Source organism: Polyodon spathula, chromosome 22 (genome assembly GCF_017654505.1).
Source record: "Polyodon spathula isolate WHYD16114869_AA chromosome 22, ASM1765450v1, whole genome shotgun sequence".
Lineage (NCBI taxonomy): Eukaryota > Metazoa > Chordata > Actinopteri > Acipenseriformes > Polyodontidae > Polyodon > Polyodon spathula.
Window position 1 is genome coordinate 29,041,161 of NC_054555.1, and position 18,124 is coordinate 29,059,284.

An 18,124-nucleotide genomic window follows, 5' to 3' on the forward strand; every position below is an offset into this window, starting at 1 on the left:
ACAGATCTGGCACAAATAAATATACAGTATTTACAGAATAAATAGAGAATTGTTTGTGGACTCGGAAATGTTATCACAGATCTGTGTTTGTGTGTTGTCTAGTGCCAGTCCCATAGTCTCCCACATTCAAGTGTTGTTTAAACCCCTGTATGCACACTGACGATTATTCCAACATTATTAGCACAGCAACAATGCCACTGAATTAAAATGCAGGATACCATTGAAAGATTTTATTGTGATATCTGAAATGGATACAATCCAGTGGAAATATTGGACAAATGTGACATACATTTTTACTAAGACAGCATAGCAATGTAGCCAAAAAAAAAAAAAAAAAGAGAGAAATGAAAAAAAAGCACATTTACTTTTTGCATTTAAAGAAAAATAAAGAAAAAAAAAAAATCAGGCATGACTCTATTATAAATACAACATGCTTTAGACCTTATTATATTTTTAACAGTCCTATGAAAATAACACTTTTCAAACTTACAATCCTTTTCCTTTGCATAAAACTGCATCTCTAAGGTTACAGTGTTCTAATTCTTTAGTGACATTTGCTATACTGCCATAAGCTTCAGTCAGTGTCACTATACGACAATTCAAAGTGAATCCAGCTCACCTTCAAGTTATTCCATGTGAGAAACAGTACTGCTTGCTAACACATTCTTTACAGCCATGCTATGGAGCGGGAGATTTTATTCTAATTGCAATTAGAAAGGGATTTTTGTAAAGCAATCAAGATTGTCAAGAATTCTATATAATACACATTTCACTGATGTATGCTCTTGTATTCACATGTTTTAAATGCATGACCACAATACACATCATTTGGAAATCATTCAAATTGTTTTACAATGACAACAGCTTGTAGATTTTTCCAGGACACTGTTTCCATATATGATTTGCTAGCACCCTCCAATTTACTGCCAACGAAAAAACCAGGAGAAACCAGCTCATGGAATGTTCATCTGGTCCAAGAAAGAGCCAGCTACTGCAATCTGAATTTCTAAGGAAAAAGCCACAAATCCCTGCGCTCACTATCAGCTCTGAAGAAAACAAAACTATAGTGTGAAAGCAAACAGAAAAGGAAAAAAAAAGCCAACAGGTACAGTAACAAAAGTGCTTGAAGTTAGGGAAGTGAAGGAACTTGCCCAGTAGAAATAGGTATAAAACTTTAAATATGTTCTTATTATGTATAAAACTCTTACAGGGAAAATGCTTTATTCTTATTTTTCCTTCTGTATATTTTTCAAGTAGTTTATTTTTTTTGTTTGTTTTTATATGTATTTATTTTACCTGTCCTGCTGATAAATACCAAGTAACCAGACTGGCCATCCTATCCTTCAGCAGTCTGCAACACCCTAGTTTCAAATTCACCAAAAACAGAACCAGTATTTCATCTGTGAAATAAAACTTTCAGACTTACTGGAACTACAAACGTGTGTCTCACCATTAAATTAAAAAATGCAATACATTTTACCCACCCCACCCCCTAACAAACACCACCCAATTAGAGAGGGGGGCAAGAAGTTCACTGGCATTCAGTACTATAGCAACTTCCATCATGGTTATTAATAATGCTGAGGTTGCTGTGAACAAGACACTGTTCAACATACTGTACAGTTTAGGCTTTGGTGAATGAAGCCCAAGAAACTCACCCTAAATGTGAAATTTCTCAGGGCATACCAATCATGCAGTGCACAACAGGAGACACGATCTTTTGAAGAGGCACAAGGTTCATGCTGGAGAGAGGCAAACACAGAATGAACATTTACACAGCAGTGGCCATTCAAATACATCTGTTGAAAGAGTAAAAGTGCAGAAGAATAAAGTTAAGGTCGAGAATAAGTTTTTTCTTTATACAAAAAATATATAAATAGCAGCAGAAGTGTTGTGAATCTTCTAGATAATTAGTCACATCAGGTTTTGTATTTGTATTTAGTGGCACTTAAACTTTTCCAGAAATTCCTGCGTTTCCAAAAGAGGGAAAGGAGGCAACTTAGTGTTTAGTTTTTAAGAATGAAAAAACAGGCAATGCTTTAAAAGGGCAGTAATGTGAAAATGTTCTATTCTACCAATTCTCTGCTCCTTCAGCAAATTTAGCACAATTTTAAAACTACAGGGAGATGATTTTTCCAGCAACCAGTCAACCCATACTTTAGTTTTCTTACAATCATTCAATCATTAATGAAAAAGCAAATAGAGACACTGAAAAAGACTGAAAGAGTCAGACAAAAGGGACAGACATTTGCCTCTAAACTCTCCTGAAGTCTTGGCCTCAGCAAAGTACAAAAGAAATAACTGCATTCAAGTATGCCGTTTGTGCAGCGACGCAGGGCAATGCTTTACTGGGGAAAGCAGTTCAATCACGTTCCCCTGCTGTCCAGTGCTAGTACTGAGTACTGGTACTGACGCTGCAACATGGACCCAGCCACAAATGCCACTGAAACAAGGTTAGTTGCCCAAGTACCCACTCCTGTTCATGTCACAATTATGTAGGTGTTGTAATGTGTAGTACCAGACGTGGCTGCAGATTGCACTGTCAAGAAAATAAAGCAATACATGGTACACGGGATATGATGAATACAAATACCACATCACTGCAAGCCCCTCCCCATCTACAAAATACCATGAAGTGCTACATATTACTGATCCCTCCCTACCCAGCAATATCCCATCATTACACTGCAAAGAAAGCATGCACAGCAATAGCTAGAGATACGACAGGAGGTAAAGGAGAAAAATGCTAACCAGTAACATCAGTCTGCCATCAGTAAGAGTCTCTCACAAGAAATGTAGACTGCCACTCGCTAAAACCACAAGGTATTGTTTGAGTCTTTTTTAGGAAAAAAAAATGGTCATGTGAAAACGGTTTTCTTTGAACAGTGGTTCAGCTGTAACAGAACGGAATACACCAAAAAGCTGTAACTGGGAAGAAAAAAGAAGAGAAAAACCTCAAGGGCTCAAGTGAGCCAACAGAAGAATCAGTTGTGAGGTTTTTTAAAGTTCTGTGCGGAGCAACCTGCACATGTGTCTCTGTCCACTGGGTCTCTCTGTGAAGTCGTGGACAGAAAATCAGACACAAGCAGCCAAGTTCTCAAATAAAAGCTCTCAGGATTCACTCCCAGCCGTTGTCCTTGATCATGTGAGCTAATTCAATTATAAACTTTCCTTCCTTGTACTTCTGACTGCTCTCAAAGGCATGCTCCTGAGGATTCAAGACAAAATAAAGCATTAATTACAGGGTGTTTACAAAAGGAGTCCACTTCTTAACACATTTCTTTTTTTTGTGCTTTCAAAACCAAGCCTTTTAGCGAGTCTTTACTTGTGCTCTACCGAAGCTCATGTTGCTACAACAAAGACTGACCCAGCAAGTCATGTTTGCTGGTAACCATTGCTTTGTTTTCTTTGAATAGTGGGCAGTTAAAGGGTGGCCATCCAGTCAGCAACTGTTGAACTACAGATCCAAATATAACATTATAGAGGCTGAATCAACCCAGATGGCGATTGAGCTTGCAGGCTAAAATCAGCACTGAACAACTGAATACATGGCTACTGACTTGCAGTCCAAGCCTGGGAAAAAAAGGAAAGCACCCCAGAGATTTGCCCATATGGAAAATCTGTTTAGGAAATGCCCTAACACAATATCCCAGTCACTGTGGGCTTTAAATAATATCTGGGTTGTTCTTTTTTTTTTTTTTTTTTTTTTTTTTTTTTATTTATTTTTTATAAATAAATTGCAGTTTAACATTTATGACTAAACTGTCTGATATTAGAAATCAAAATGATTAATAACCATACAGTAGTACAAGGTGTACCTACATATTTCCAACCTAAAGTGGTTTTACAGTTTTCACAGTAGATGTCGGCTACAGCGTGTAACCCTGTTAGAAGGACTCTCTCTTCTGCTGGCCCACAGCCCACGTTCACCCTGCAAATGAAGGAGGAACACTGTTAGGCTTGAAGAGATCCCACAGGGTAACTGGGCTACTGCAGCAATGAGCAGCACACAGCTAGCCAGACAACCTCTTCTGCCACTATGCATTGAATACTGCATTAGAGAAGGGTTCAAAAGCAAACCTTCAATTCACTGTTTGGATAATTCAACCACCAAGTTCAGGCCAGTGCAACATTCACTCTTAACACATCTGCTTTCTTTTATTTGCTTTGCTGGACCAACCCTTTGTTATCATACAGTCATGTGAGCGTTATTATAATCCTGTGATAACTTTCAATTATAAACTAAACCACACTTGCAGTCAGACACCTTTTCTTAATTTCCAAACTATACAAATGTAATCTAGTAACCATGTGCTCATATAACAGCTACCTAGTATGTAAAATATAGTGCAGGGCGACGGGCGACGGGCGACGCGCCCTGCACCCCCCCAGTTTAAAAAAGGGACTTCAAGCACATGCACCCTGAGCGGCCACGTTCAATCAATATTTAAAAAGGCACAAGAGTCAATAACTGGGTATTGGGTGGGAGCTAGCTCAGTGAAGAATTGTTTCATCGGTGTTTGTGTGTATATAAGCTAAACTAGAAGGTAATGAAAGTTTTGTGCGTTAGTTCTTGAAATATAAAATATTCTCTTACCAGGTTATTCACCCATCCTCCAGGTCTCTGTTGGTCCATCCCTTCATAATTATGTGTATATACTGTAAAACGCTAACCATGCAGAAAAGGAGATACAGTATTCAACACGACTAAAATGCACTACCGAGGAGGTACTTTTAATTGAATTTCCTCTCATAATGGTTTGCGATCCAAAAACTGAAATAGATTGTAAATGAATTTAGTTGCAGATAAACAAAATCCCATCTTAAGTTCCCTGATTACAACTGCAAACCAGTGATCGGTCCAACCTCTTATTAAAAACTAGACACAGCTATTGGCAATGGCTGCTAGACTGTATTCATTTTGCAAAAGATGAATTAATGCTTGACTTGTATTTTGGATACAGCACATCTGTCTAAAATGCAGCTATCCCCACTGTCAAAACCGATAACAAAAAGCATAAAACCTATTGAGTCTTAAATTTCATTCAAAGAGAACAGATGTGGGAGTGTTCCTGAATCACTGGCCAGAACAAAATGCTTTTCAATCTTTTGAAGCAAAGTTGCTAAACTGAAAATAAATAATAATAATAATAATAATAATAATAATAATAATAATAATAATAATAATATCAAATGAATGTCGTCATGAGGGATACGTACACAGAGTTGAAGAGGTAGGCTCGACCTTGGCTGCCCTGGAACGACTAGAAAAGGAAGGAAAAGAAAAAAGATCAATAAATCAATAAAGCACACAAACAACACGTTTCCATCAGGATAAACATAGCAACATACAGCAGGCATTCTTGAAATGGACATGAAGAAAATGCCAAGATAAAAATGTACTAAAAGTATCAAATCCTTCCCTCAGTAAATCCAGTTAACAGTCCTGAAGGTTGAATGTTACCTCTCCAAACAAAAGTAAGTAGTTTTTTTTATAGTAACTTTGTAGCACTGTAGTCTCGAGATGGTAAACAGCACTGGCCTTGGTAAAAGCAGCTGGCACTCTCGTTCAGTAACGGTGTGCCGCTAGGACCCGGAGGAGCTGCATGTCACAGCAGAGGTTTGTTTTGGCTCCACTGCCTGGCTTCCTGCCAGTGTGAGCAGCACACGTTTCTGTAATGTTCAGCATGTATGTAGGCTACATATTTACCTAAATAGCTTACAGCAAACAGTCTTTCTAAAAACAGCCCAAGTCCTTTCAGCATTTTTCTTGTTCAGTTTGAGAGCTCTGAAGAAGGTCAGGCACCAGCTTTATTGCCCAGTCAAGCAGCAGCTTTATTATAAAGTAATCACGGTTTATTTAAACCTTACGCTTCAAATGCATTTTTACTATAGACAACAAATACAATATACTGAGGACTGTAGTTTGTAATTAAATCAGAGAGGACATATCAATGTAATAATAATAATAATAATAATATGTAGGCCTATCTTTTCATTCTTATGGTTATGACCTATACAAACAAACTTGTTTGGCCTAAACCATCTTGAGGGATTAGCTGTACAACTGCATCAGGAGTCTGAATCGTCAGTCCGATTTATAATGAGCACAGAGAAAGGAAGCGCCTTAATAATCTGCTGTCAGGTGCAGTTTCATCACTTAGACAAAAGAAAGTCTTTTGTTAGTTTTGCTTTTTGCCAAATGGTTTTTGAAAGATTTCCAAATCAAGCAGCTGTCTGAAAAGGTGAAAGGAGACCGAGAACAAAAAGAATACTTCTTTGCATATTTCATTTGATATTTCTAAATGTTAAATTAGTCCCAGGATCTACTGTCCACATTACTTCTCTACTCTTCTCAAAAGGCAAGTTACAGACTAGAAGTACAGTACAAGGCACACTGATCTCTAAAGGTGTCTTAATTTGTTATCAGAAGTGTTATGGAGGGGTTGTAGTAGCAAACGCCACAGAATACAAAGAAGCTAATATGTTAAAAAATAAGTCACTTAAATGAAATTGCTTTACTAAGACAGATTCACTGACTAGTGCTCTGTGAATCAGCTGAGTGGAGTACATAACACTTTGTACACAGGGATTGGATTCTAAACTGGTTTTTATCCTTTGGTCACCATGACCCAAGCAAGCTAGCTTAGATCGGCTTTTCTTTTCCACGACGAAATTAGCTTTAAGTAACGCTAATAAAGCAGACAGCGGCTCTGGGTATCCCGTGCCTTCTTAACCCAGTCAAAGGAGTGGCAAGAAGAGAAAAAAATCTCAGAGTGCTTTCGAACGACCTTCAGTTTGAACCCTCGCCACTGAACAAAACAGGCCACTCGCTCTGGGACACTGATTCAGTAGTACCGGCAGGCATACAGTCAAACTTAGTGAAGAACTTCGTTTCTTATTTGAAGATCTGTCTACCCACTTTATATGCATTTTTTCCCAGTCCAGTTTTGGGAGCTGAACCCCTTAAAGGGTGCTGAATTCCTTTCTTACCCTGGTTACCTTCCACTCCTCCTTGTGTGGATTGAAGCCCCTGGCTCTCTGAGAGAGCAGCGGTGAGTTCTAACCCAGAGGTAAGGGTGGAAGCAATGCTCCCTAATGCACCCTGTGCTCCTTGAGGCTCCAAAACAAGGTCTAATAATAACAACAACAAGATATTGTATTGCTGCTATGTTTTTTATTTTTATTTTTTTTTAAAAGAAGGGAAGCAGGAAAATGTTAATTAAATCATGTCGCTTTTATTTCCTGCTACACCCTTATCCTGTATCCCTGCTTAGGACTGTTTGAAAGGAACACAATTGTAATAATATGTCACCATTTCCTAGGCTTTTGTTAATTCATCAAAAAAAAAAAATCACGCATGAATCACCCGGGATTCTCACAGTAACTAGCACATAGGGCTCTATACACAAAACTGTTTTAAGAACTGGGTTTTGTGAGTCAAACATTTGCTTTAACCATGCATGAAAAATAAACTTCTGACTGCAAACTTCATACAACAAAAAAAGTCCTTCAAGTCCTGTGCACATGACCCATATTGATTCTATTACATCATTCAATGAGCCCCACAGATCTATTAATAAAACATGAAATTCAAGACTGCAAACAGTGAAGGATCAACAAAGCTAGACATAAAGCCCTCTATCCTTGGCTGGCAGCTTTCCTTCAAGCTGTCCCAGGCTCTCACACTCAGTACTGGGTTAAAGGCTAATTCAGCCTGTATTTACTGAGCTTGTGCTCTACTAAGACTCACCAAGCATGCTGAAAACATCACTAACCACTGTCCCTCCCGACCTTCAAACGGCTCTTTCAAAATGTGTCTGTCAAACCCAGCCAGTGCACATCACCCCCAGTCTGGCAGGGTGATGCATCAACTGGACATGCTCTAAAAACAATGTGTGCCACCTGCACGTATTTAAGAGAAAATTAAAAATAATCCTTAAATGAGTTTCCAACATTTAAAGCCCATTTGCTGAAACCAGTTGGAATTGTTATAAATGCATAATCTTCCCTGGGAAATAATCAGCCTACAGTTTCATTTATAGGAGTATGTATAATGACTATTTAGCATGAAGAGTAAATAGAGTAAAGTGCAGTAAAAGTCAAAATGGACAACACCCAAGACATAACCTTGCAACTGTGTCACGTTCATGCTTCAGACACCTGTTGCATTTGACTTGAAGAATGTCCAAGTACCTTTAACACAAAATGGATGCAAGGGTTGACTAAGGGGCAGTTTCACAGAATTAGCATGCAATGCAATTTGAAAAGATCAAAAAGAAAACCAATCCCTACCTTTGAGATGAGCTCGTCGTGGTTTGCAAGATGTGCTCTGCAATGGATACAGCTGTAGGTCCTGTGACAGTTTGGCAGGTATGCCTGAAAAGTCTTGGACTTTGTCATCTTCACCATTTCAGTGTGCGGCTGCTCCTCCTCGCTGAGCTCCGGGCTGGCACTCGAAGAGTTACAACTCTGCTGAACTTGCTGACAGAAAAAACACTGGAAAATGCAAGCAAAAGCCGTCGTTGTTCTGGAGTGGGTGTGTGGCACGGTCCACACAGACACCACAGGAGAAATAGACCTGGCAAAGAAACCAAACAAAAAAAGAATGCAATTCATTCTTCTGCCATACAACAAACAAGAAATGCAAAAAAAAAAATTTTTTGTAAATATATATTTTTTTTTTACCTATCCCAGGTTCATACTGTGGATCAAAAGGAATAAAAAACAAACAAACAGTGAATTGTACTTTTGTATCTTGTTCTCCAGATAAAGAATAAGCCTACCAAGTGATAATTTGACATAATAAGATGAGTCAAATGTTATAAAGTACAACTTGAATACTGTGTGCATTTGTCTTTGAGCTGATCATGCTGTGAAAAACATCTGCCAAGCCAAGGCACATTTTCTGAAGGACAAATCTCAGTTAACCATGACAGTGTGCTACTAAAAAAAGACGCTCTGAAATGCATGTAGAGGTTTATGATGCACCACCCTAACTTTAATCAATAACAGCAAAAAGGATTGATCCAGGTACATTTCCTAATGAAAAACAACCACATCAAGCGAACTCAATAATCACTCTGTCTAATCTTACAAGTTTGGGGAAGCACAGACGTAAACAGGAATCTTACACAAACAGCAAGTACATGTACAAACTGACGTTCCACAGCACATAACCTGGCATCTGCAGCAACATGCTGTACAAACGAGGCACATTTTACTGTTTCCTGCAGAAATGTGCTACTTTGGTTTCTTGCACTGCTTCACACTGAAACAGCCAAAAGTCTTGAGATCAGACACAGACCGCCAGGCAGGTTGCATTGGCTTGCACTGCGCTCATCTTGCTTTGGCTTGATAAACCACAGTAACTCCAGCTATAAATGAACAAATGTGCCTCTACCATGCAATCTACAGGTGTTTTTTTTTTTTTTTTTTTTTTTTTTTAATTGCTCATGGTTTGTCAGAGGAGTGTGGTCCCTGTGTATACCTCAACAGGAAACAAGTACAAAATGCTTCTTATCAAGTGAAGATGACTGTACCACTCAATGTGGGTTACTTTTTAAAATGCAAAACAGGAAGCATGTCTGCAGACAACAGTCAGTCTACGCTGAAAACAATAACAAGTGAACTTCCGCAAACAGATCACCATGACACTGAAGGCAGGCACTGCAGTGCAGACACAAGGTCCTGCCTCAATCTTCCCTGCTTAAGAGCTCGTAAGGGATTTTAGTTCCCATTTTATTTTTTAATCAGCAACTCTGAATGATTTAAGCAGTTTGGCACAGACTGTTTTCTTACAAAGCACAAGTACTTGTTTAAGTAGTGATTTCTTTATCACATCCTCATAAAAAGATCTAAGGACCTCCCATTGCTCTGTACTCTAATGCACAGAAAGCTGTGAAACAGCCATACTATCTATTCTGACACCAGAATAACTTCCTCTGTGTGGTTCTGGTTCTTTTAGCAGTGACACTGTCTTCTTTATGTATATTATTTTAAAAAGTGCTGCTGTTTATATCAGGACTCGTATCAGTCTACTTCCTCTTTAAAAGCACACCATATAAGGAAGTAGCGACACACAAAAACAAAGGCATGCATGGTGAATAACTGACAACAAATACATGGCAATGCATTACCAAAGACTCAGCCTGGTACACATCAGCAACCAAAGCACACATGACCACAGACAACAGTGTGGCTTGGCAGAAATGACCTGACAATTCAACATCAAGTTAAGGATTTTAATAGTAAGGGAAACCTAAATAAGCTATAGATCAGAATAACTTTCTCAGCTGACCTATCTATTTTGAAACTACTAACTCCCAGCTTGGGTTACACCAGGAAATATGTACTCCTGCATCACTTCCAAATCCAGTTCAAGGCTTTCAACTAAACCAAGACGGTCACGTCGTTAAATTATTTGTGCTATACACAAACACAGAATGAAGATCTCCCTGCTGGTGCTTTGATGGTGTCTCTGCTGTGCAGGCACTGTAATCATTTCAGACTGCAATATCCCCCTTGAGGCCTACTGAGGATCTGAATAATGCTGTGCTCAAAAAGAAGATAAGAGACACAGAAACATGTTCTCCAGTGCTGGGAAATACAGGAATCCTGAAAGGAAACTGTTACATGCTGAATCTGGCATGCTACACGAACCTGTCAACAGTGAGTTCATTGCACACTCTGAAATTCACCACAGTACCACCTGAAGTTTAATCATCGTCTCTGTCCTGTGAATATAACACTTTTGCTTTGTTTTTAAATCCTGCATATTTCCTAAAGCTAAAATATGATGTTAAATACATTACCCACGTATATAGCATTTACCATCCATACCCGACATCTTTTGGTCAACTAATATGAACTTTTTAGTGTTCACGATGTGTACACGCTGGCCAGTTCAAGACACTCACTTACCACTACCAGCGAGCCTGGTTCCGAGATGTAATTAGTTCTTTAAAATAGAATACTTTCATACATATAACATGATTGATCTTTGTGACACTGCAGCTGAAACACAGCCCGCTGTACGGAGTATCTGTGGGTCCAAGCCCCGAGTCCTGATCCTGCTGTCTTGCGACCCGAGAGCATGTCCTTTTCTGTTCCCTTTGTGTCTGATTGCGCCTGGCCTGGATGCTGACAAGCTGACGTCACTGTGGGGGCGGGTTACTGCGTGATTGCGACGAGGCTATCCAATCAAGTAACAGACGGGGCTGGACAGTGTCTGCGATGGTCGCATACCCGGATATGTAAACAAATACAGACTGAAAGCATGAGGGTCATGTGCGATAGAGCCTGCACATTTAACCCTTACAGCAGCCGGGGCTGGAATCGTGTTCATTAAAAGACATTGTGTTTATACATACACACGCACGCAATGCGCCAGTGTTTACAAGATGAAAAACAAAGAGAAGCCGCTGATCTGTCGAAAGCGTGTACCGCACGCATTGCTGCGCGGTTTGTGGGCTCTTTATCCTCCTGTATGTGTGGAATCCTTTCACAGTTCGTGGCAGTGTTGTTCGTCCTGGAAATACAAAGCTGCAAATCCTCCTTCACCGGATTATCTAGCTTGTCTGACATCTTGCGTTGTTAATAGGCCTAAGCAGCGTTGCTGCAGTGGCACATGGAAACCGCACATTTCTGTTTGCTGGGAACAGTTACCAAGGCACTTGCTTGCATTCACAATGGGATCAAAACCAGTTTGTTTCAACACAAACAAAGGTACTATCCAGATCACTCTGTTTATTAAAATATTCTGACCCGTTGGCCATTTTGTGATTGTCCTACTGTGTACAGTAATTACTAAACTATAAACAGACGCAATCCTTCCGCATTTCAATAGGTCTCGTGTTTTTGATGCCACTGTGTAACTCATTCAAACATATTGTACGTTCACCATTTTATTCTGCATCTGATGACTGGCAAAGCTGCTTGATTAAATCTGCATGAGCGAAAGACAGTGGATCAGATCGCGCCGATGTCATGTGTTTGTATTCTGTACTCTGCCGCTGCTTTATGACCTGGTTCATACAGCTACATAAAAACACTTACATAAAAACACTGGAGCCCGTTTCCCCAAACGGCGAATTTAAACCCCACCGCGCACACAAATCCAACTCCCACCACAAAACATGTTTTTAACCAACATATCATCTCACTTCCCAGATGCAATTAATACATTAGTGCAAAATGAATTTAGACAGCAAAGCAATTTGACCTTCTCCGGGCAATCATAACAGCACTATAAAGACACCAGCTATGTATATCAAAGATATATTATGCTACCGAGTTCACATTGATAGACACGTCATCGTTTAACGCGTTATAGCTTGTATGACGACACCCTCTGTGCGATACCCCTTTAAACTACTTACCTACGTCGTTTTTTTGTGTTGTTTTGTTTTTTTAACCTCCCTGAAATATGACTTACTGTCCAAACTTGTGTAACAATGCTATACTTACGCTCAACAATCCTCTTCCTAACCGGCTCCAGGGAGGGCTGTCTCGCCTTTGCTTTGTTTTCATTCGCGGCGAGCAGCGCTGCGGTGCCCAGCGGCAGATATCCCGAGGCTGATTCACTGTCTCTGATTATATTTCATCTTTCTCCAGATCCCGACTCTTTCATTCATCCACGAAGGTCTCGTTTATTCCCTCTCTGTCAGCTGCTGTCGGGACCTTGGGTTACTGTCATCTATCTAACGTTTATATTTTTCCATTGGTCAAACCTCCTGCTTCCTAGTACTTGCAGGCTATTTCTCCGATTTATTAATTTTTAAAACAATTATCTTAATAAAACGAGGAAAAAAAAACAAACGCTCCAGAACTGTATTCAGGGAATAGTCTGGCAGACACGTTTGTTGTGTTCCCCTCGTATATTCCCTCCGTTTTCCAAAGATATTTCATGAAATTTTTTTTTTTTTTCCTGCCTTTCCTCTAAATCAGCCTCGTTGCGAGCAGCCCCGTGTGTTTAATGACTGCTTCTTCGGGTAACAGTCGTGTTGTTCGGGCTCAGTTCGGGCTCTGTTCGATCTCTGTTCGGGCTCAGTTCGGGCTCTGTTCGGGCTCAGTTCGATCTCTGTTCGGGCTCTGTTCTCAGTTCGGGCTCAGTTCGGGCTCAGTTCGGGCTCTGTTCGGGCTCTGTTCGGGCTCTGTTCGGGCTGTGTTCGGGCTCTGTTCGGGCTCAGTTCGGGCTCAGTTCGGGCTCTGTTCGGGCTCTGTTCGGGCTCTGTTCGGGCTGTGTTCGGGCTCTGTTCGATCTCTGTTCGGGCTCAGTTCGGGCTGTGTTCGGGCTCTGTTCGGGCTCTGTTCGGGCTCTGTTCGGGCTCTGTTCGGGCTCTGTTCGGGCTCTGTTCGGGCTCTGTTCGGGCTGTGTTCGGGCTCTGTTCGGGCTCAGTGCAGAGCTCCTCTCGCCTCGCCGCCGCTCCGACTCTCTTTGTTTTGTTTCTGTCTGTCGGTTACATTCGAACTTATTACAACGAGACAGACAGCGCGTGCTGGTCCGACCCGCCCCCGCCCCCCAACACGCAGCCAATGAGAACCCGAGTCATCTCAGAGGACCAATCGCACAGCCTGGAACTCTACTTCGCTTGTAATCGACGACCAATGGCTTGCGCTCTGCGGTCCGAGACAAACAATGCTTTGGCGTGTTTTTTTTAGTGGCGCGCTACCGATGCGAAGACGCGGGCTAATTCCCCTGGGGGCGGGGGCGCGCATTACGTGTGAACGCGGGTAAACAACAGGCGCGCCACCGACACGCTCCGAATGACAACATCGTCTTTGAGAATTGCATAGATGCGCATTGCGTGTTCATTTTAACGGTGAAACGGTTCATTTTAAGGGTTAATTAATTAAAAGCTAATCACTGCTAACAACCACAAATGTAAAAAAAATCAAATGGTGTAATTTCTAGTCTGCTGAACAATATTACGTTATTATTATAATATAAACTAGAGAGAGAGAGAGAGAGAGAGAGAGAGAGAGAGAGAGAGAGAGAAAGGCAGGGCTCAGCATGAAGCATTGATACCAGGATCGCTGGCTGGCTCTGGCACCCTGCTCCTCAGCTCATTATTTTGAGGGTTCAGATCTGCACACGGAGCCCAGTCACAGGCATTGTCATTCACTTCACTGGGAGCCTGGCTTGACTGCTTCCAGCTCTTAATGTTCTGCACCAGACGCGAAGCCGCTGCATGAAGGCTCTCAGCTGAAAACAGTAACACTGACAAGCAGCCGGGCCGACGATAAGGGTATTGAATGTTTTAATAAGCCCCGTTGTTCAATGCATGCTTTCTTGTTTTTCGATGCGAATGCTATTAGCTGCAGGTGTGTATTCATGCTGATCAGTGTGCTTCTCACGGTTCTGAGGGTAAGGCTTCAAGGAGCTTTCTTGGCATCACAGGCTGCAGCAGCACTGCTATTTCGGCAGCATTAGTCCAGGTGGCCGACACACAGGGGATTTGAGGCAGTCAAAACAAAGAGAGACGTGCTCTCACAAGGTTTTACAGCCAGAACAGAGAAGAGGCTGTTAGTGTACAGCACAGCAGCGCCACCTAGTGTCCAGTGCGCAAAACGCACAACTGGGTTATTTTAGTGACAGTAAACTGAGTAGCACTTAAAACATTTCCTTGGGTCAACGCATGTGCCAGATGTTAACAGTCTCAGACAGACAAACAGTAGCAGAAGCGTCGTATATAAAACGCTGTTCTTTAGGATCTGTTTTTTCTCTTGCACAGATCTGCTGTTCCCACAGGACAGCTATTCGGTCACCTTGTATATGACACAATATATTCCCTCTGTCTTGAAACGTCACGAATTAATGCCTATTGCATTGCCGAAGCTCTCACAAGCACTTGGATAAGAAAAGCACAGTTGCTGTAGTCCTGGAAGCGGCGATTGCCCCGTTGCCCCAGCCTGGAGTGACTTACATCCTAGTTACTGAGACTGGGATAGATGCACGACATCCAGTGCCGCACACAAGCTAATCCGATCTTCTGCAGGAGTCTTTCAGAACATCTTAACTGGCACGAGGACACCTTTGTAATCATCCCAGAACTGGATGGGCACAGACTGAAGGCAAGTTCTGTGGCTTCTTTGACCCCATGGAGAGTTACACAGAGCGGGGTTCACAGTCCAGCGCTGCCAATACACAATAATTCATGTGCTGCTCATAGATACTAAAAATAACTCATTCAATAGCAAAACAAAACTTTACAACATTCATCGATTTTCTTTGAATATAGAAAATGCATTTCCAATTGAAATCTACACTCCAGGAGTGCTCAGTGGCCAGGGGTTCTGCAGACTGTTCACTAAGTCCAGATTCCTGAACGTGGAGGATCTTCTCCGAGCTGTTCCTTGGAGTCGCTTCTTCCTCACGGAACAGCAAGGCTGTGGAGAGGCGTCTGGGTTCTCTCTGGAAAATCCCACGGTTTAGATTTGGAAGTGAATGAATGGCAGTCTGTTTCGGTCTGTAGAGTGTGTGAGCAGAATGGATAGGCTGAGCAGCTTGGGTGGGAGTCGCCATGTACTGCTACAATTAACCCTGTAATGCCTCAGGTAAGCTGTCCACCAAGTGTTCCCTGAGTTTAAGGGTGTTGCAGAAAGCAGATCAACACACACACCTGGAATGGACGGGCAGCTCCTGCACCTTACAAATCCAACATCTCACACACATTGCACGCTCTGCAGTCCTGCTTCAATGCTAAAACTGTTAGTTTTTCCATTTATTATTATATTAATGACTTTTAGTAACCCATTTCTCAGTCTGTTTCGCATGTCACTTCATTCATGACAGCACTGCAGCCTGGCGCCCGCTCTTCATTTTCACAGCTGTTTTTTTTTTTAATATTTCAAGTGCTTTATTTTTCTGCTCCCTCCCCTCGCGGAAGGTCAGCCCTCACCTTTTCTCTCACTCTCTCGGTCACGGTAGAGAGCACGCGGCAGAGCTGAAGCGACAAGAGCTCGCGAGCAGCGAGGCAGGCAGCTGCCTGGGGGTCGTCAAGGACAGCGTGCTCCCATGTCAACCGCCTATCCGACAGTCTTCTTCACAGGCAAATTAGTTTAACCTCAATTTTATTTCCCTTCTCGTTCCATTCATGACACCGAAGGCTCAACTGGCAGGGCTCCAGCGTTGCCTTGCCAACCGAGGGCTTTAACGAAACGAAGTGGCAGTGCTCGGCCATGTGTTTACACACGCACTGAACTCAATCTGCGGGACGATAGCTTTTAAAACCGCGGGAAGCTGTTCAGTTTGTATTACTTTAATTTAGGGACAAGTCCCTTCACACCTACCATCTCTATTTGCATCAAACCCAGCCCCATGGCCTAGTGGCATAGTGTGAATATGCTTCATGCAATACCTAGACCCCTGTGCTTGGGGCAGTGATGAAAGGTAAGGATGGGGGGCACTGTGGTTGGTGCCAACCAGCGTTTAAAAATAAACTTTCTTTTTGATATCATTTTTATTAACATAATATCAGTGGGTCTTTGCTTGAATTTCTCACTTCGATTTGGAATGCGCAGATATTTCAAAAGAAAACTTTCTAGATAGAGATAGAATATGCAGAAAACAAGCCTCCAAACAATTAATTGTGGGCATCATTAAAGACTCTGCATAAATCGGGATAAATTGATGATGGAAGATCACCGGCAGAACAGTGTAATTATGCAGACAGCCTAAGTGTACAGAGCAATGATAAATGGGAGAGGAAACAAGCCCCTGTAATTAGGATGCTGCAGCTCCTCTGCCAGAGCCTGGATCACGGAGGGGAGCCAGATGCAGCAACAGCCAGCAATGCAGTATATCAAGCTGGGAATCTGAAAGGGTTGTTACATAATCTGGAAGAAATGGAATGAGGGTGCCAAACAACAGTGGTGTTGAAAACATTGATACAGCTATCAATACCTCAGCTAAAACTATTTAATAGGATTGTCCTGTAATTTAAAACCATGCAATTTCCAGATAAAAGCACACCAATTTATTCACCTCAAAACGCAGCAAGCTATCCCATGATAACCTGTGATTGTTCTGCAGTAATAGAGATGTGACAGGGACAAGTGTTTGGTCACCTAGTAACCAGAGCAGCTGTGGGTTAACAATTTGTTTGGCAATTCTTTCTGCAGAGGCACACTCTGTTTGCTCCAGTACAGAATCAAATTAACCTCTTCACAAAGAGCCGGCCCTTGAAAATCCTTTTCATTTTCTCACCATGTGCCTGAGTTACTGGAGTGCAATGTTCGGGGCTCGTTACTACAGACGGAAAAGAAAAAAAAAAAAAAAAACCAACACAGGAAGCAAACAAATTGAGCAAAGAAACCTGTAGCGCAGTGCTGGTAATTCTATAGATCAGCAATCTTCAAAATTAAACTATTAGATTTGCATTACAGTATAGAATATTAAAGCTGCATTTCCCACACGGAAATGCTTGGGATGGGCAACTGGAGCTCTAACCGTCTTTTGATACAGGGAGGATACGCTTGGCAGCTGCTCCCATATGCAAGACCACTAACTGTTGTCTGACCCCAATTCCCGGAGCGATTCCGAGACTCCTAAGAAATGGTCGCAATCATTCGAGAATCACAATCTTAAAATTATTTCAAATAAAATCGTGCCGATTTGAACCCAGCTGGTTCCACGGCAGTCTCTTCTTTCTTAAACTGAAAAACGACAAAGCTCAATCGGGGTGCTGTGTCTTTATTCTGGGGTTCCCCGGGTCTACGGCATCATAAAGTGGTGAAACAAACAACAATTTGAAACCAGCGAGAACGGCAGTGGATGAAGGACTGCAGTGGGGCCAGCACCTGGACAGAATTTAACAAGATTAAATATGCTCTAGAAACAGAACACTCATTGAATAATTAAAAAAAAAAAAAAAAAGTTTTACAGAAACATCCAAGAGAAATATTAAGGCAAACAAAAAAAAGCTCCATCTTTTCACCAGCAAGTTCTCAATACACTGTAGAAGTCACACAGCTGCGGCAGTACACTTTACTGTTATTGTAAAAACAAAGACAGATTGAACTACTGCAATCCGCAACTAAATAATTAGCAGCGCTACAAATCATAGAATACCAAGACTGATACAAAGCACAGAACAGAATGGGCAGCAGTTGCAGCACAACC

At 41.6% G+C, this 18,124-nt stretch overlaps 1 protein-coding gene across 2 annotated transcripts; it reads right to left on the reverse strand.

Moving 5' to 3' along the window:
- Positions 1-215: 215 nt before the first annotated feature.
- Positions 216-13,452, reverse strand: LOC121297111 (protein yippee-like 1). 2 transcript variants are annotated; one of them, XM_041223151.1, is made up of 5 exons: positions 12,469-13,452; positions 8,296-8,581; positions 5,221-5,264; positions 3,823-3,931; positions 216-3,208 (listed from the first exon to the last, which is right to left on the reverse strand). In XM_041223151.1, the coding sequence occupies exons 2-5, from the start codon at positions 8,410-8,412 to the stop codon at positions 3,119-3,121; spliced, it is 360 nt and encodes a 119-aa protein (XP_041079085.1). In that variant the 5' UTR covers positions 8,413-8,581; positions 12,469-13,452; the 3' UTR covers positions 216-3,118. The 2 variants fall into 2 exon arrangements, with proteins under 2 accessions (XP_041079085.1, XP_041079086.1); XM_041223152.1 differs by lacking the exon at positions 12,469-13,452 and adding an exon at positions 10,924-12,457.
- Between the last annotated feature and the right edge of the window lie 4,672 nt (positions 13,453-18,124).